Genomic DNA, 19,880 nt, shown 5'->3' on the forward strand with positions numbered 1-19,880 from the left:
TGTGTGAAAGAGCCCTAAGCTTGTACGAGGCATTAGCATCTACTGGATATATCCAACTGTGGGCAATTACATACTGTTGTCACATGGCCTAGTTTGGGGATTACGATACCATGATCTAATAAGTCATTTCTATCATGACAAAGAAATATTATATTGTATTGTGATATAAAAAGGAATCTGCATTATAATAGTACATTACATGGGACTTCACCTGTAAGCATCTGGATCCTCAATATCCTCCACAGGCTTCTCTTCATTCAAGCTGAGCTGCAGATACCAAAGTATGTATGAGACATCTGATAATTTGCAAAATCCCCATTATACTCTTGCGCTCGGGCACTATACAGAAGTGAGCGCTGTATTTTATCTACAGTCTGATTTGCTGAGAGGAACCATGTGATGTTACCTACCCTAGGAGAAGGCACTTTAGCTTTCTTCACTTTTAGGTCCCTATTGATGTCCTCCATGGAGAGAATGCTGAAGGTGAAGATATTGCCGTCGGCTCCGCAGGTCAGAAGATACTGGTTATCAAAGCTGGAGCTGATGGCTTGGATGGCTCCATACTGGTTATCATGGACCCCGAGAGACCAGTAATTGCTTATAGATTTAAGTAAAGGGTCGTCGGGCTGGAGAGGGTAGACCCGGATGGCTCCATCCTGCATCCCACAGAACAACAGCTGCCTGTTGGAGCTATGGATGAGAAAGACATAAAGACCTCAAAACCATCCTAGTATTACAGACCAAGCTCAATAAGTATGTATTTATGACCATCTGACTGTGAGATAATGAGGGTTTCAGCAGAAAGATCATCTAGCCACCAAAGGAACCTGCCTCCAGTTTGGAGAACCGCTTAATACCCTGAATTCTAATGCAAGATGTCAAGGACTATGGTGTTATGGAGATGCATTTTAATGCAGCACAGTCTATAGACCAACGCACCTGAGGTGCCAATAATAACCACTATGCTATAGATACTGGACATCTCAGCATATAGTATACACTGAACAATCACTGCAGTAGCAACACCTGCTCAATAATGGGTTGGTCCACCTTTTTGGTCAACCTGTTGAAAGAGGACACTGTGGTCGGGGAAGACTTTCTGAAGATGTGGGTGCAGATGGTCAGCTAACAGGTTCCTATAGCATTCACCATGCACGTATTGTGGTATAATGACCAACAGTCCTAGGTCATGCCATGAAAATGCTCCCCAGGCCATCACACTGCCACCACTGGTCTGTTGAACCCCAACTGTGCACCTACAGAATACAGCTTCATGCTGTTTATGCCAGATGCGGGCCCAGCCATTGGTGTGGTTCAGTAATAAATGGGACTCATCACTCCAGACGACCTTCTGCTATGTGTTCAAGGTCCATTGACATCTTTATGCGAGGCGTTGTTGGCGATGACATGGAGTTATCAGGTTTTTAGCTATTGAACCCCAGCTGATGCATGGTACATTGCATGAGCACCGTTGGAAATTTGTCTATCTTCCCTGCTGTTATACTGTTAGATCTGTTGGTCCACTGTGGCAAATTGTTGCTGAGATACCAGATGTGTCACCTGACATTCGCTTTTAGCATAAAACACACGTGGCCTGCCGCCAGATGATCTTCTATCAGATGTTTGTCCATGGTTCATCCAGTCTTGGTACACTCTTAATACCGGGGTTTGGGAACAGCCAACAAGTGTGACTGTTTCAGAAATGCTGGGACCACACCTCCGGGCACCAACTATCTGCCTACGATCAAAGTCACTCATGTCACTGTGATTACCCATGACTGCCAGATGTTGCCTTCGGCTAAGAACAAGAGGTCAGCACATTATCTGAGGGCAGATCGTGACACGGCCATCACATGGTACCGCGTCACTGATTACAAGCTGTGATTGTTCTCAGTAAGAGAAACCAAGTAATCAAGTTTTCGGGTCTTCTATCGACCCTTCATCAGGCTAAGGCCCCCTGTCCATGACAGTGTTTTCGCCGACGGTAAACCACTGGCGAATCACGCCGGCCGATGATTCCCATAGCGTTGCTATGGAAAGCGCCAACACCTGTCCATGAGCGGAGAATCATTGCGATTCTCCGCGGCCAGCCTATCTATCAGATAGGGCTGACCAGCGGAGATTCGGCGGCAGCTTCTGCTCCTGGGCGGCGGCTCCTGCGGCAGAGATCTGCCACGGGACTTTGCAACGCCCATGGACAGGGGGCCTACATAAAACTGGTTTGGATGGGGCATATATATAACATAAAAATGCAGAGAGAACACCCCTCTTGATCTAAAAACAAATGTTCACACACAGAAATTTGAGAATGTTTTGCACTAAAAACTTACAACACCAGACAAATGAGTTGAGAGATAAATACTTAATCAGTCCACTGAGCTCAGGAATGTTACAGTTTTATGATGTGTGTTATCTCCCTTTTAACCTGCACATAGAAGGAGATGGAACAATACCTCTGCAGCACCACCTACTGGATGGCAACATTCTTACAAATCATTTTCAAAATTTTTATGAAGTTTAAAAAAAAAAAGCAAAAAAAAAAAAAAAACAATGGACATCCCTCTTGACCTCCTTCAGACCTTTCATATTCTCCAGTTATGGTTTTGAACATTTTTGCGGTCAGGGACACAGCATGCAGCAGATGGTAGTTATCATACTGAAGGGCAGCTTCAAATCGCAGCATCACAGAAGAATTTGAGAGTATAAATTTATGGCCATGTTCGATGCCCTCAAGAATGGAATGAACCTCGGCCTGGGATTCTTGCATAAGTGGAGAATAAGAAAGGTATGAAGGAGGTCAGGAGGGATGTCCTCTTCCCAATTATTAGCTTTTTTTGTTTGCTTGTTTTTTTAAACTTCATAAAAATTCAGAAATTAATTTGTAAGAATGTTTCCATCCAATAGGTGGTGCTGCAGATATCTCGTGCCAGCTGTTCCTAATGCAGTGATCGTTCAGTGTACATTTTTGGTGTACAAAATACCAGGACAGCACGCTTTACGTATTGTACATACACTGCTGCACCTAATATCAGGGGAAATAGGTCAGAAATAAAGAAAAATATAGCATATGCAATAAGTCATTATTTCACAACCAGAAAGTTTGGAGGTTTCCCCATGGTAAAAGGCAGAACCTCTTTGGGTTGGGAAACGTGATATGTATGGAGATAAAGTGAAGTTCTCTACCTGAAGTGCATTTTGTGGATGGGATTGTTACTGGTGTTATCGACTGACAGAGCGCTCTCTGGTTCATCCCTCCTCAACGTTGGATCCCCAGGCTGTCCTTCAGCATCCGAAAACTTACAGAGGTAGAGGAACCCTGAGTCATAGCCGTCCTGATAACGGGAAGGATAAAATTAACACATTAGAGAGCGTTTATAAAAGTGTCGTAACGTTGAGAGATTTTAAGTGCCAAAAATGGCTGAGCACTAGAGATGAGCGAGCACCAAAATGCTCGGGTGCTCGTTATTCGAGTCAAGCTTTTCGTAATATTCGAGAGCTCTATTTGAGTAACAAACCCCATTGAAGTGAATGGGAGACCCAAGCATTTTTGCAATGGACCTGCCAGGTGCCGAACCTTTTTTTTTTATTTCTTTCTCTCTCTCTCGAAATGGTAATGCGGTGAAGGGTCAAAACAGGGAGGGGTCGAAGACGGTGTGGTAGTCGCTCGAGTAACGAGCACAATCGAGTATGCTAATACTCGAACAAGCCTCAAGCTTGGACGAGCATCTTCGCTCACCTCTACTGAGCACCATATTCAGAAAAATTGCACTTGGCTGTGTGTGAGTTTGGTGCATTATGTCTTCATACAGCCATTAAAAATCATTAAACAAGGTCAGAGGGAGAGAATAGAGTCCTGGAGCAGAAGGACGATAATAGGGGTGATGATGATGATAATGATGATGATATGACACATGATACATACCAGGGATAACCAGAACTTCCCAGGACTGGCATAGAACCCACACAGGATGGGACTTGGTTCTTCTGGAACAAATAGCTCCGGTAGCTTCTCCTCTTCATCATCTGTGATTGGCGGAAGGTCCTCCTCTGACAGTTCCACTCCCAGCTTCTTCTGTTCTTGTATCCAGGCTTCCCGCTCCTTCTTCTTCTGCTCCAGGTTCTTTCTTATGCGCTCCACTTGCTCCTCCCTCTGGAATGCAGACAAGATGAAATTGTAAGCAAATAAAATCTAATAACCCAATGGCGATATTTACAATGATCCATTAAACTTCAACAACAAGCTCTGTGATGTCAACACGCTGGTGTAGGGGCAATGAGCGGTGCCAAGAACCCCGTTATAGAATCCAGTGGCCCGACCACTTCGATTGGCAGCTCTGAGGCTGCAGCATTAGGCTCTGCCCCCTGCAGGGACTGTGTGAGCATGCAGTAAGAGAGACCAGCAGCCATAGCCATGCTTCTTAAAGGGACTGTAGTGCCAGGATTTATAGCACTAGCAGAGCTGTGTAAAAAACGCCACCATTGGCTAAGTGACATGGCAAGAGTGGGGAGTGGAAGGAGTGCAGAGAACAGCGGGCTAAGTCTGCCACCTCCAAAGGTTCTAGAAGCTACTAGGATCCTATAAAAAATAATTGCAGCTGCGTCACAGCAGCCAGTGATGAAACACAGCTGAGTGGGAGGAGCAGCTGTGAGCAGCGGTACAGAGGAAGTGGCGGAGGCCGTTCCCTATCCGAGTTCACATGCTGAGCATGGATGGGGAGCACTGACGAGAGGAAGTGTGGCCTGGGGGTGCTAGATAGAGAGAGGTGCTGGCCCTTGGAGGGAATGAGTGATTTCTGGATCAATGAAATAGGTCATTATGGCAGATGAGGAACCCTAGGGGTGTTAGTTTATTTTTGCTATGGACATATGGGATTATAAAGTTGGATATAGTAATGCAGGTTTGGTACATTGAGAAAGGATAACCATGGATCCTAGATTTTTCAAACTGGATCAACCTGTCAAGATGTATGGCCATCAATTTCTTGTAAAGAAGTATGCAAATTGATACCGTACATTAAATGAGTGAATCAAAAGGGAGTTGTTTTTTCCCACTGCTGTGCTATATGAATACTGGCGGCTATGGTGATATATTGCAGGAGTTTGAATGGAGCGTTGTGAATACCACTAGCTTTATTACCCAGTAACAGAATAAAGGTGTTAAGTCTTGGGGAGGTGCCCACTACTGAAGCCATGAGGCGAGCTACTTTTTTTTCAGAATACGTGAGCTACTGGGCAGGACAACCAAATGTGAAGTTGTGATCCAACACTTTCACAACCTATGAAACATAAATTAGAGACTTCAGGATGAATGGCATGGATTCGGGTTGGGGCAAGGTATGATCTATGCAATATTTTCGGTGATGGTTCTGTTATGGTAACTTGCCAGCCATTCCTGCTTAATCCTTCACAACAATGATGCCATCTCTCCAACATCAGAGTGAAGTTCAGGTCTTCTTCCCATTGGAGCATATATGGTAATAGGGCATATAGGGTAATAAGTTTGTTAGTTTGCCAGCACATAAATAAGGGGGCATCTAACCGCTGGATTAGAAAAAAGGAGAATAAGTGGAGATGGGCCTGAGTGAGGGAATAGTTGACTCACACTTGACACCAGTGTAGCATAAAATAGAAAGAGAAAGGTGCAGTGGGCTGAAAATGAGTTGGAAAGGCTTTACTAGTCCAAAGAAGGGAACAAAATGGAAATTGACCTCGCTAAGCTTTTGAACATGGAAAGGGGTATTACAGAAGAGAATTTCTGACTTGGACTGCTTAATTTTAAGTCAAGAGGCTACACTTAAATTTTTCGAGGAGCACTATTAAGTTAGGGAGGGAGGTAAAGTTTGGTAAGGGTTAAAAGAAGATCACCGCAAAAAGGCTGTGTTTTATATTATTATTGTCAATGGCGAAAGTATATGGGAATCAGGGTAGCACCCCTACAGACATGAATGGTGTGACAATAAGTAATATAATGTAGTGGACTTACCCTGGTACTCAGTGAGGTCACTGGAGTGCCCCACCGGTACCTCCAAGTCCAGGAAAGCCTGTAAGAGTGGCGGTCCTCGGTCCCAATCCTTAGTAGAGAGCAGCTCAGATCTTTGTGTCCCCCCAATATGGGGGACCCAATGGTGTATATTCCAAGGATAAAAGAAGAAAAAATGATCCAAGCGCTTCCCAGGAGAGAAGTAGATCCACTCAGAAGTTATTTTGTCAATTGTGTGTCAGACTGTTGTCCCGTGGGAGCCGCCATCTTGGGGCGGAGTTTCACATGGGAGGGTCAATACGTGTGACATCAATGCGTCTTGATTGCAGATAATAAAATGATGGTAATATAATTAGTAAGATCGATACCCAATAAAAGATCCTATAGGATAACTCGGATGATTATTAACTTCAGAGTGGATCTACTTCTCTCCCGGGAAGCGCTTGGATCATTTTTTCTTCCTTTATCCTTGGATTATTGTCAATGGGGACGTCAAATATATTGGGATTATCATGGATGGCAATAGCTTAAGGCTCCACTGCGAGGCCAATAATTGTCAGTGAGAGGGGGCATCCCTCTTGGGGGCCACTTAAGATGTGTACCGGGGTGGGTTGAGTAGAAAGTATTTTAAGGTATGCTTAAGGGTTAGAATAGAGTGCCGAAATAATGTTCAAGAAGAGACCACCAAACCCCATTTTTTTTTAAGTGTCAATTGTAAATAAGACCAGGACGGTCGCGGTGTCCCAGAGACATTCGCAACATGGATTAGATTTAGGATTTTTCCTACATAGTCCGGCGCTTGCCTACCTGAATTGAAGCCTACTTGGTCGTGGTTGACCAGTGAGGTCAATAGTTTATAAACTCTCGCAGCAATTATAGCCATGAAGACTTTGAGATCAACATTAAGGAGAGAGATGAGCCTGTAATTAGAGGTCAGGGTGTGCTCTTTTCCAAGTTTGGATATAGTTGTGATAAGAGCTTATAGGAAACCATCATGCAGGATATAGTTAAACAGGTCCACCAAGTAGGGTTGTAAGGTTGGGGTGAACTTCTTATAGTATAGGGTCATGAGACCGTCTGGGCGTTGCCCCTTTTGAGACATTAGATGGGCCAGTCTACATCTTCTGTGGTTATATCTGATTGAAGGGTTATTAAGGCAGAACTCGATATACGCGGAAGACTAAGTGGTGAGAGGAAGTCAAGTTCAGAAGATTTGGTAGCGGAGTAAGAAGCTGTATAAAGTTTTTGATAGTATAAATGATCCATAGACTTTAGCAATATGTGAGACTCTACTATGCAATGACCTCCAAATATATTATCCTTCGTTATGACACTTGCATTCGTTTAACAATGCAACATAGAAGTCAGTGACCATTGCAAAGTTTTGACTGTCTTCATTGCTGTCCATGGTAATTTCAAAAGCGTTCACTACCACCGAAGTCCAACTGCACCAATACTTTCTATGACTGCCCTAGAAGAAGTATATATGGCGCAGATGGGTTCAGGAAACAACAGGTCTCCAGACAGGATATAATATGTATACCTTGCTGTGTTTTTACCTCAATCTTTGACTTGATACTACTGAATCTGAAGTAACTTAGGGGAAGATTGGAGACTTCATAGGTGGAAATTGGGTCCATCTTCACAGCGGCAGGGGCTGGGATCTGCACCGCGAATCCATTCTCACAGAGAACCAGCAGAGTGCTTTGTTCCTGCAACCAGATACAATAAGAAGAAAATGCAAAGGGAACCAAAAATAGCAATGACAAATATTGATATGTATCTATCGTATATCGGAAGATCAGATTGGGCTAACATTTTTGCCTTAAAGCAGCTCTGGCTTATGAGATATAAACATCTATGGGATTGAGTTTATATAGATCTATACAATGAGAATATAGAAATCGAATGGCAGTATTCATTCCAGACTGCTACTCACATGGGACGGGGGGGACCAGTGTAACTCCCTGACAGGTCCTGGAAGACGCACAAATCCAATCGGTTCGTAGGATTCTCCAACGGCAAAGAAAAAGACAGTTCTGTCCAAACTCTATAAGGTAATCAGGAGGTATAGATAATCATTATCACATTATATATATATATACTCGAGTATAAGCCTAGTTCTTCTGCACATTTTTTTATGCTGAAAAAGCCCCCCTCGGCTTATACTCGAGTGAGGTAAAAAAAACCTGCAATACTCACCTCTCAGCCGGCGTCTGTGTCCCCGATGCGATGGTCTTCCCGGCGGTGCGGCAAGCTGCTTGAGAATTTTCCCCGCTGTCATCTCCCTGCTCAGCTTTGAATTCCCAAGCCATCAGCGCTGTGTAAGTAAGCGCTGTGATTGGATCGAGCGCCAACCAATCACAGCCAGCGCTGATGGTGGGGGAATTCAAAGCCGAGCAAGGAGATGAGGCTCTTTTACACGCAACGATTATCGCTCAAAATTCACCCAAACGGCTAAAAATGAGCGATAATCGTTACATATGATTGCGGGCATCGTGCAGTTATCGTTTGAACAATGGATTTCAGTTGACTTAAAATCCATTGTTCAGTCGCTGAAAGACCGAGCAAATACATTCCATTTGAATGCATTTCACTCATCTTTCAAAAGACTGAAGGATGTTCTCCCTGTGACATGTTTACACTAGCCACGAGGAGAACAATACAATCTGTTTGCACAGCTGGGAGTATGTTTAAACACACGCTGGGCTTTGCAAACAGCGTCCCTTTACATGCAAATGAAGATGATAAATGTTAATTGACTTTAACACTTTATGCAAATAGATCACTAAATCTTTAAATCTTTCAGTCAGTCATTTGAAAGATTATCTTTGCTTGTAAAAGGGCCTTAAGGCCCATTTACACTGAAAGATGATCGTTCAAAAAAAAAAAAATCGCTCAAACGATAGTTTAAGTGACAGTTTTGAGCGATCATCTTTGCATAACTCTTAAGTAGCTAATTAGCTACTTAAAGAGTTAAATAAAGGTGGAGCAGGACACCGCTTACAGCTCCGAGAACAGCTGCTTTGTTCTCGGAGCTATTGCTGAGGGATACCAGCTGAAAGAATACTATCAGCTGGTATCCCGTGGAGAACTCAGCTCGGCGCAGATAAAAGTCATCGCTGATTTTTAGCTTGCTAAAAATCAGCGATGAACGAATGGTGCTCAAAAAATGCACGATGGCTGCGCACTTAGACACAACGCTTATCGCTCAAAAGATGGCTTTTGAACAAATTTTGAGCGATAATCGTTGTCTAAATGGGCCTTCACTGCTGTCCTCTGCTCGGTTTATTGTCTGTACACATCCACGGGATTCATTGTGTCAAATGAATTGTTTGATGTAAGAAAAAAACTGCTACATCCCCCACAATGCAGTGTAGCAAAGCACAATGTATTAAAAGGGTTTTACAGGCAAATACTATTGATGACCTATCCTCAGGATAGGCCTCCAGTAGAGATGAGTGAGCATGCTCGGTAAAGCCTGATGCTCAATCGAGCATTGATATTTTCGACTGATTATTCGACCGAGCGCCATGGGGGGGGGGGGGGGGGGGGGTAGAGAGAGAGAGAGTGTGAGAGTGAATGAGAGAGAGAGAGAGAGAGAGGGGCTTAAACGAGCATGCTCGCTTATCTCTAGTCTCCAGTATAGGCCATCAATAGTTGATCAGCAGGGGTCCACCATTTGGGACCCCTGCCAATCAGCTGATTTGGAGTGTGCTGTCAGCACCACAACACATAGGGGTACGGAGCAAAAGCAGAGATACTCTGACCCCTGTGTAGTGGGCAGAGCTTGTAACTGCAGGTGCAGATCCTGTTAAAATCAATGAGAACTGCGCATGCAATTACGAGCGCCTGCCACCACACAGGGGGCAAAGCTAAGTACTGCCACTCAATATCCCTGTAAGTGGTGGTGCTAAGAGCAGGCACTCAATCAGCTGATCAGCAGGGGGCCCGAATGGTGGACCCCCGCCAATCAATAATCTATATTGATAGTATTTGCCTAGAAAACCCCTTGAAATGATCTTAGCTAAACTGTTTAGCATGTGTCAGCGGTGCAGTTCCAGACTTTACCCCAGTGGCGAGGATCTCTCCATTGCGCTCATATGCCAAAGCCGTAACAGGAGCGTTGTGCGGTTTGAAAGCTTGTCTCAGATTTATTGCGGCATCTTGGGTACCGCTCCGTCCCATCACGAGCCTCATGCCTGTGGCATTGTATACCTCCAGAATGCGGACAACCCCGTCTTCAAATCCCATTGCAAATAAGCCGCCTTTTGGATTAACCTGTGGAACAGAGAAGGGTGGATCGATGCAAGCCAAAATCTGGCGCAATGCAGAGAATTACCGCTACAATTTTTCCTTCAATGGAATCAGACCCGCACTGCGCTGCCAAGGAGGCATCACAATCGTACTATGAGCCTGTGGCTTAAGGCCATTTTACGTGGGCCGAAAATCAAGCATGAATATTCACATGAACGCTCGCTTGCCCGACTGTTGACCCGTGTAAAACTGCACCAGATTAGCCGATGAACAAGTGAATGTTTATCCATCAGCTGATGACATCTCTGGTGCTGCGGAAAACAAATGATCCTTGTTAGCTGCACATGAGGGATATTCTGCCGACATCAATGATTCTCTATGTGGGACGAAGAACTGCATGAAAAATTCTCTGAATCGGCCCATGTAAAGGCAAGGTAGATGAACGCTAATCTTGATGATCAACACTCGTCTACTAGAGCAAATTGCTCCATGTCAAAGGACCTTATGCTAGATTCACATAGGCGATCACAATTTTGTTGTGGCAAAATCGCGTCTTTGTTCCTGCGATTTTTGGGTATCAGCAATCTCGCATCACATTGCTGCCTTTTTTATCACAAAAGTTAATAGGACTTTTTAATGTTAAAATCACAACGCAAGTTTGTTGTGTTGCGATGCGCTAAAAAGGAGGCTCCATAGGGAAACATGGGAGATGATTAAAACAAAAAACGCACATCGCAGAAAGATTGAGCATGCTGCGTTTTTTTTTTGTTCTCCCAACATCGATTCAGTAAAAACATTGCAGGTGGGAAGGAAACCATTGTAAATCGCTGATTTCATAATCTCCTTTTCTACTGACTCTAGCACCAAGCGAAAATCGTGCAATTTTCTCATCCGTGTGAAACCATCCTTAGGGTATATTCACACATGGCAGATTTATTGCAGCATTTCTGTGAATGTACCATTCACATGCATGAGGCTTGTGGATAGCCATGCACCGGCTGCTGAAGCAACAACACCATTCAAAACTACCGAACAGTTACAGAAAGTTCTGCAAAATGTCCTTCCTAACTACAGAGAAATCTCCTTATCTTGAATGGATTGGAGGTCCCTGCAGCATCACGTGCTGGACAAATCTGAAAGTTAGGGCTTTTTGTTTTCTTGGGGTCTCCTTTTCTCATCATTGTAGATAGGCTAACAGTAATTCTGGGGGGTGGAAACACCCCAACAATCTCCTCTGTGGGCGATTGCTAATGAGGCTGACAATTTGTAATCACCAGAATCATATTTTCCCTTTTTGGATGGAATAAATAAAGTTTTGAGGGCCCAGCAGACTTTAAAAAGGATAGAACAATGTAGAAGGAACTGACCATGCGAGGAGCCCACGTCAGTGCGGTGCCGCCTTGCTTAAACTTCATGTCCACAAGAGGAGCCATCCCAACAAAGTCATAGATCCTCAGAGATCCTGGAGGAGAAAGAGCAGCACTGACCGTTAGCAATAACCTGACTGCACAGACTAATATAACCCTCAGAACTGACAGAACTGCAAAAACGGTAGTGACATTCATGCACCAAAAATTCTTAACTCGACAAGATCTATTATACCATTCCTCATTGTTGCTACCTGAGACACAGCATAGAAAATATATCCTCGGCCGTACAGATGATGATCCAGCAGAAAGTGTATTTTCTATCAAAGGTGCAGCAAACATAGCAGTTGCTATAGAGCCCAGAAGCTTAAAGGACTCAGCCCCACTACCAAATTACCAAAGGTAAACTAACTTGCATCCTTAAAGAGTCCTATTAGAGTATGTGAACATCATAGAGCTGGGTTCTCTGCTTGGGACCCTCTTCCATGAGTCAGAACAGAGAGACGCTTTATAAAACTGATCCCGTTCTGGCGGACTTTGAGCCTCCTTTTTTTACGGGATGGCTATTCATCTGCATGTAATACTGCATTTCCCTTGTGGTGGATGCTGGAAAGAAAATACTTGGCTGGCGCGGCTTTCCCCAGCAAACTCAGTTGCTTGCTGAGGGTGATGAGAGTGGGGCGCTGGGCGGACATCTGATCACCCTGGGCCCCCCATTCTGAAAGGAGATGTCTCTGATAGGACAACCCATTTAAGGGGGAGAACATCTGATCACCTAGGGACCCGCATTCTGAAAGGCGATGTCTCTGATGGGACAACCCCTTTAAGGGGGCGAACATCTGATCACCCCGGGCCCCGCATTCTGAAAAGAGATGTCTCTGATGGGACAACCCCTTTAAAGGTGCATTGATATGTAGCGGATTTGCTGCGGATTTTCCTCAGTGGATAATCTGCATAAAAATCTCTGTGAAATTCCACACCAATGGTGCGAATTTTAACGCAGATCCGCCGCAGACTTCATCCTCTAAATTGGAAGGGTGAAATCTTTTGTGGATCTGCAGCAATATACTTGTCAAAATCTGCACCAAATAGTTTGGATTTTGATACAAATTTTGGTGCAGTTACACACTAAAATGCACTGCGTAAAAATACTGCAGATTTTGGTGCAGATCCACACCCTAATTCGTCACTTTGAACGTACCCTAAGACACATGGATCAAGTGCACAACTCCAAGTAGCTATTGAGCTAATCATTTGGGGAGGGGTACTTGAAGCTCCAGGACCCCAATGCAGAATCTGTAACATGGCCTACCAACTGTGACACATTATTTATACTACTGATCTCTTGCCCCCTTCAAGCTCTAAGGCCTTGGTGTGACCATAGTGTTTATACCACCTAATGTCATTGGGAGGAGATGAAGGGCAGTGATCACTATACTAGTCCTGGAAAGGTGAAGGAATCCAAATGGTGGAAGAGAAGAGAGGACTTGGGAGTGCAAGGAAAGGAGAGGAAAAAAACAAGGAAGGGACCCAGGAGACAGAGTAAAGACAGTAATAAGTCCACAAATAGCAGTCTTTTTGCCACAGATTTGGCTGATAATTCACGATATTTCACTGTAAATTAGTGCATCAAAAATCCACACCATTTCTGCGGGATGGGAATTCATCATAATGGTAACCAGAGATGAGCGAGCATGCTCGTTTAAGCCTGATGCTCGATCAAGCATTGATATTGTCGAGTAACTGATTACTCTACCGATCATCTCCATCTCTCTCTCCTTCTCCAATTTACCCAAGCATCGCATGGTTCTCGGTCAAGTAATCAGTTACTAGACAATATCAACGCTCGATCGAGCATCAGGCTTAAACGAGCGTGCTCGCTCATCTCTGATGGTAACCCCAATTCTTGAATTCATTTGCTACTGATTGTGGCACTGAGTGCAGCCCGATTCCAAGTCTTACTCTTTGGGCTCCATGTTACTCCCCTGAGGAGTCATGCTATGGCTTCAGCATAGCTAGGGAGTGGAAAGGTATCCTCTAGTTAGGAGGTGACCATTCACATCTGTCCTGCCCTCTGAACATAGTATGTGTGTGATATGGGGAACTTACTGTCCAGAGATGTAGTCGCCATGATAAATGTTGAAGGAGACACATCCAACGCATTGATCTTTCCAGAGTGAAAGGAGAAGATGCATTCGGGGTCTTGTGTCTACAGAAATAAGACATTGTAATTTCAATGCTGAACCGGGAAATAAAGATCATTTTAGATGGCCAGATTATCACGTCCGAACATTTTTCCAAACTCTCAATAGCGGGCCATGTAAAGGGACCAACAATCAATTTTGTTCAGTTTGTTCGGTTTCAGCAAGCATGAAAACACTCGATCGGTGGAGCATCTGCCATGTGAACAGGAAAATGTACAGCCGGCCCAAACTGGATGAAACCTCGTACTACGGTAGCAATTGTTCATTCCCACAAGCTAATTCTCGGGCCATGTAAAATAAAATGAAATGAGCGCCAATTGACATGCATGTTGTTCGGTGCTCATTAACCCCTTGAGTGGCGGGTTTCCTACCACCCTGTCGTGCCCACCAGGGCAGGTTTTTTAAAATGGTCTAATCATTGAATTTCAACTAATTTTGCAGTTGCGTCTCAAGAGCCATAACTTTTTCATTTTTCCATTGACACGGCCATATAAGGGCTTGTTTTCTGCGGGACAAGTTGTGATTTTTTAAACAGGAGGGAGGAAAAAAAGAAATGGGGAAAAAAGAAAAAAAGGGGCCATGTCATTAAGGGGTTAAATAATGTATTAAAGGGGTTGTCCCGCGCCGAAACGGGTTTTTTTTTTGTTTTTTTTTTAACCCCCCCCTTCCCCGTTCGGCGCGAGACAACCCCGATGCAGGAGTTAAAAAAACAAACCGGGTAGTACTTACCCGAATCCCGGCGGTCCGGCGTCTTCATACTCACCTGCTGAAGATGGCCGCCGGGATCCTCTCTCTCTCTGTGGACCGCAGGGCTTCTGTGCGGTCCATTGCCGATTCCAGCCTCCTGATTGGCTGGAATCGGCACGTGACGGGGCGGAGCTACACGGAGCCGGCATTCTGCATGAGCGGCCCCATTGAAGACAGCAGAAGACCCGGACTGCGCAAGCGCGGCTAATTTGGCCATTAGAGGCCGAAAATTAGTCGGCTCCATGAGAACGAGGACGCCAGCAACGGAGCAGGTAAGTATAAAACTTTTGATAACTTCTGTATGGCTCATAATTAATGCACAATGTACATTACAAAGTGCATTAATATGGCCATACAGAAGTGTATAGACCCACTTGCTGCCGCGGGACAACCCCTTTAACTTCCTTCTCTGGGTCATTACGACGCACGGATACCACATGTGTGATTGTATTTTTGATTTTTTACAAAGTAAAGGGAGACAAGTGTTTTTATAATTTTTTTCTTTAATAATTTTGTAACTTTTTTTTTTTTTTTTAACTTTTTTTTTTTTTTTTTTTGTCCCTTTAGGGGACTTCCACAGGGACCCATCAGGACCCCCTGATCACATTCCGGGGGTCTGATGGTGACAGCCCTTTACATGCTGCAGTGACAGCCCTTTACATGCTGCAGTCACATAGACTGCAGCATGTAAAGGGTTAACACAGCAGAGATCGGAGGTTTTCTCTGATCTCTGCTGTAAGAGCTAGTACCTAGCTGTCCTCTGACAGCTAACAACCAGCTCTCCCTGCCACAGAGACCATCGGCTTGCTTCTGACAAGCCGATGGTCTCTATGGCAACCTGTAAACAAACCAGTGCAGGAGATTGCCGACATGTCGGCAATATCTTCTGCTGGTTTTTCAAAGCCCTTGCTTTATTCTTTGTGGGTCTGTGCAGGCAGAGCACACTGTCATAGCTTGTGGCATTGTGCTCCGCAGCTCCCATAGTGATACATAGCCCGGAAATCTTCCGGGCTATGTCACTATGAGCAGTGGAGCTCGTCCCGGAAAATTTCCGGGCGTGCCACTCAAGGGGTTAAATTGGGCTGAGAACTCAGCTCATCAGAATGGACCTTAAATCCCTTCTCTGACACCAACTATGACAACACAGTACTAGCAAACCGTAGTGGTCTTCATCTACTGTCCTAGCAGTCTGCCATGGACTGGTGTACCACCTATACACAACCAGTTGACTTTTTAGGAAGGATATCTGATTAATTGGATATTGGCCGTTTCCTGCACATTGTAGATAATGGAACTATAATCACTGCAGTTTACAGAAAGTGAAGAATAAGACTTACTATATTGGAAAAGGATAGATCCAACTTCCATATTCCTCCACTGGCATCCTGAATGACAAAGAAAGTAAGACAACGAATACTAACACTAACCCGCAGAAGTAGACTTATGTTACTGGCCCAAAGTACTGATGAGCGAAGTTTTCAAATGTTCAGTTTGGCCAGTTTGCAGAATTTGGGCAAAAAGTTCAGTTCGGTCCGAATTAGTTCGAACCGAACCCAAACTTCACTGCTACCTCCAAAACAACAGAAAAAGGAGGAGGGGGGAGAAAAGGAGAAGCAGGAGAGGAAGAAAAAAGAAGAATGAGAAGAAGAAATATTGCCATTTTAATGGATTCGGCCGAGACGAACCGCCTGAGATTCGTGATTGCGCCGAACCAAACTTTTAGCAAAGTTTGACCTGAAACAGGATTCGACTGTTTTGGTTCACTCAACACTAGTCCAGAGATATAAAGAGCCTTTACTCTCCAACTGCAGGATAAGAACGATTGCCATAGAGCATCCCTTTAGCACAGTCCCTTGAAAGGTGTCGTTATGTTGCTTTAGGAGCAATGGGGTTCCTTTGCTTATAGGGCCTCCATGCAGCTGCAGAGGCTACATATATGATATGTGCTAACAGGCTTAGTGAGGCCAGAGTACCACTGGGGATTATATATTAGGATGCTCGCTTTAGAGTATGTCCACATGTACCATAAGCCTTGAGGATTTACAGAGCAGAGCATGCAAAAAATCTCATCTACATGCTGAAGAAGAAACCACTGCATAAATCGACCTGTGGTGAAGATCTTAAGTCTGCAGCAGATCAATATATGCAATGCAAAGAGTGAAGAGCCACAGCATTTCTACTCTGAAATCGCTGACAAAAATGACACAATTTGATGCAGCTTTTGCAATTGTGGTTGTTCTGCAAATTTGCTACAGATTTTCCACTGCAGAATGCCTGCAGCTGATCTGCCACGTGTAGCTGTGCTCTGGGTTCCTGGGTTCAAATCCGAATAGGGGCAATACCTGCATAGAGTGAATTTGTGCTTTCTCTGGATACTCCATCACTTTCACACACTACAAAAACAAATTGGCCCATAGCCAATAATGTGGCAAGAGTCTGGCCTACCTGAGCAAACCACACCGGAGAGTCCCCATCCATGGTCTTCACCATATATCGGAGGTTTACATTCTTTCCAACAAGAAGTTCGTTCATAGGTTCCATCTCTAAAAGACCAGTGTCATCCACAGAGTCTGCAGTATCCACTGTTTCAAAATCCCAAACCTGAAGGAAAGCGATAAAAAGCAGGACTATAATCAACAAATCTTAATTTTCTTCTCACAGTCAGATATATACAAGAAGCACACCTACCCTGACAAAGCCATCCACGCCAATGGTGATAAGTTCTCCTTCATCCAGGACGAACTGATGAATAGGACCGCTATGACATGCTCTTTGACCTTTTCTACATATCTCCACCTTGATGAGACCACCTTCCCATAGCAGCAGGTTGCCCCACTCTGACCCGGATATCACCTGCAGGACAAGGGTGGACTCTTATGACGTGCCCATTGCGGTGCCTATCGTTTCACTGTGTTTTTTGATAATTTTTTATGTTTTTAGCATAGTGAATTATACGTAAAGTCTGAGCATGTGACTTTTATAGTATAAAAAGTTCACAAATCTACCTTTCCATCTGGCAACTCCACATATCCTTCTATGTCTGTCAGTGTCGTCTTTCCAAATCTTCCAAGTTCTCCTTGCAGTTTCAAGCCGGTGAATGTGCGAGCCATCTTCCAAAATCTACACAAAAAAAGGTAGATGCCAGGCAATATTAAATATGTTCCGTATGACTTGAGGAGGTGCAAAACAAACATGGTCAAATTGTGAGACAAAAGGACAGCACATGTCACCTGATGTGTCCCGTCCCACAAGTAGTAAGTTGTTCCTCATTTTCTGGCGAAAAGGTGACTTGAAACACATCTTGAGAAAATGCCTTGGATCTCAGCATAATATTTTCCTGCTTCCAGTCCCAAATAGTTAGCATATAATCAGGGCTGCTGCCCACACTGGCAAGAAGTGTTCCCGACGTATTGAAGTCTATGAAGGCGTAGGCTTCCTCTGTGCCCCCTGAACCAGAGAAAATTGACTGTGAATAATCAGATTTATAGATTTCTATGACTAATAAAACTGAGCTGATGTCTCACCTCTGAGGATCCGATGTGGCTTTAGAGATGGGAACTCATACAGGATAATATTTGGTTTGTGTCCCTTTTCTGCTACTGCAAAATAGCTCCTGTTGGGATGAACCTAGAGGTAAAGAAGGGGTTAACACTTTGATAGTCTTTTTTTTCAGGTCTCTATTATATATTAAACTAATAATAACATCTGTCTTGACCTCTGAACAAAAGTCTATGTCTGTGACACTAGGACATTTGGTCTAGACGTAGTTTTATATTCATCTGTTATTTTAACCTTTTTGGCATTGAGTTGGTGCCCATGGCGGTACATACAAAATGCTCAATGCAAATTTATATAAAATACTTACTATTCCCTATGTACATGTTTAGAAGATTTTAGCTACTGAAGAAAGGCAACAGCAAAAGGACAGAAAACTTACCGCAACAGCTCCGATGCCCTGACCACTGCTGCTCCTCAGATATTGTTGTTCATGAGTCTTAAGTCCTAGGATGATGACCATAGCACCAGCTACAAAAAGCAAGGTTTGGTCATCCAGCAAGTGGAGATTTGCCCGTTTTGTACAGTCATAGCCAAAAGAATACCTGAGACATATTAAGGAATGACAACTTCTGAAAGTACTTTCTGATGGTCGGGTGGAAGTGTTGAGCTTCTAATCATGTATAATGCATTAGATGTGGGGGTTCATGTTTTTCTTCCATTTTCCATCCCTTAGTTCACTTTGCTGTGCTATATAGATACATTAACATTATTTATCCTACATACATTTTTGTTTTACATTTATCTGCCATTTTTAAACTTTTGGCATTTCGTTGGTGCCCATTGTGGTACCTACAAATCATTCAGTGCAAATTGGTAGATTATTCTTATTATTGTTTCTTAGCATTTTTGGAAAATCTTAGCTACAGGAAGAAGGATACAGAAGACGAAGGACCCCACTGGGAATCCCTGAGTCAGGGGAGATGTATGGCTGAGAGCAGATAGTATCATAGTCATAGAAAAAGTCATCTGGGATCTTCTTGGTCTCCTCCATTTCTTCTACATCACTTTCATGTTTTTGGTGTGCTACAAAAGAAGATTCCATGAGATGACTAATCCATATGCAGATAGAAGAATCTCAAATAGGAAACTTATGCTATAGAAAACAGGCTCTGTACTGACTATTCATGGATGATTCTTCTGCAGGTGCATCTTGCTTTTTCTCCATATCGGGGTATGAGACTTCAGCAGCAGCATCCTCTGAAGGCTCGTCTACAGGAAAATATAGAAATTACAAGCATGCAGCAGCCAATCTTATACGATATGTAGACAAAACATTAAGGGCTCATGCCGACGGCCATGACGGACTCTGCCAGCGGAATATCGCAGCGGCGCCCCCCAAAATCCCCATACTTACCACTCCGGATCCGCTGTACCGTGTCCCGCATGGAGGGCCGGCGCGTAGTACAGCGCGTGATGCGCCGGCAGTGTCAGATGACGTGGCTGGCGGTGGGCAGGGCCAAGTATTCACGCGATACTTCCGCTGTGCTACAGCGGAAGTATAGCGTGATGGCCGGCTTCCATTGACTGCAATGGAAGCTGGCCGTGCGTATTCCCACTGCAAATACAGCATGCCGCGTTTTCTTTCATGCTGTGGAATTCTGCAGCGTGAACATTGAGCTATTAGGCTCAATAGAACCTAACAGCTTCGTGGTGATGCCGCGGATTTCCGCCGCGTAAAACAAGGCAGAAATCCGTCCGTGGGCATTAGCTCTTAAATTGAATTTCCAGCTTTTGTCATCCTGTTATTTTTCGGTCCAATATATTACA

The 19,880-nt window shown here is 44.1% G+C and overlaps 1 protein-coding gene across 5 annotated transcripts in view; it reads right to left on the reverse strand.

The window, feature by feature from the left end:
• Nucleotides 1-19,880, reverse strand: part of CFAP44 (cilia and flagella associated protein 44) — a 55,647-nt gene that overhangs the window by 27,217 nt on the left and 8,550 nt on the right. For 4 of the 5 annotated variants that reach the window (XM_066599314.1, XM_066599313.1, XM_066599312.1 and 1 more), the window contains 18 exons: nt 19,233-19,322; nt 18,992-19,136; nt 18,493-18,655; nt 18,080-18,182; nt 17,786-18,002; nt 17,561-17,675; nt 17,244-17,408; nt 17,001-17,156; nt 15,893-15,940; nt 13,714-13,813; nt 11,605-11,699; nt 10,052-10,261; nt 7,920-8,030; nt 7,540-7,692; nt 3,923-4,150; nt 3,184-3,332; nt 411-690; nt 212-267 (listed from right to left, as the gene is read on the reverse strand). In XM_066599314.1, coding sequence (XP_066455411.1) covers nt 212-267; nt 411-690; nt 3,184-3,332; nt 3,923-4,150; nt 7,540-7,692; nt 7,920-8,030; nt 10,052-10,261; nt 11,605-11,699; nt 13,714-13,813; nt 15,893-15,940; nt 17,001-17,156; nt 17,244-17,408; nt 17,561-17,675; nt 17,786-18,002; nt 18,080-18,182; nt 18,493-18,655; nt 18,992-19,136; nt 19,233-19,322 — 2,584 coding nt within the window. Of the gene's footprint in view, nt 1-211; nt 268-410; nt 691-3,183; nt 3,333-3,922; nt 4,151-7,539; nt 7,693-7,919; nt 8,031-10,051; nt 10,262-11,604; nt 11,700-13,713; nt 13,814-15,892; nt 15,941-17,000; nt 17,157-17,243; nt 17,409-17,560; nt 17,676-17,785; nt 18,003-18,079; nt 18,183-18,492; nt 18,728-18,991; nt 19,137-19,232; nt 19,323-19,880 lie in introns of those variants that run through there. The other variant, XM_066599316.1, reaches the window with a different exon arrangement.

This window comes from Eleutherodactylus coqui, chromosome 4, assembly GCF_035609145.1.
Source record: "Eleutherodactylus coqui strain aEleCoq1 chromosome 4, aEleCoq1.hap1, whole genome shotgun sequence".
Taxonomy (NCBI): Eukaryota; Metazoa; Chordata; class Amphibia; order Anura; family Eleutherodactylidae; genus Eleutherodactylus; species Eleutherodactylus coqui.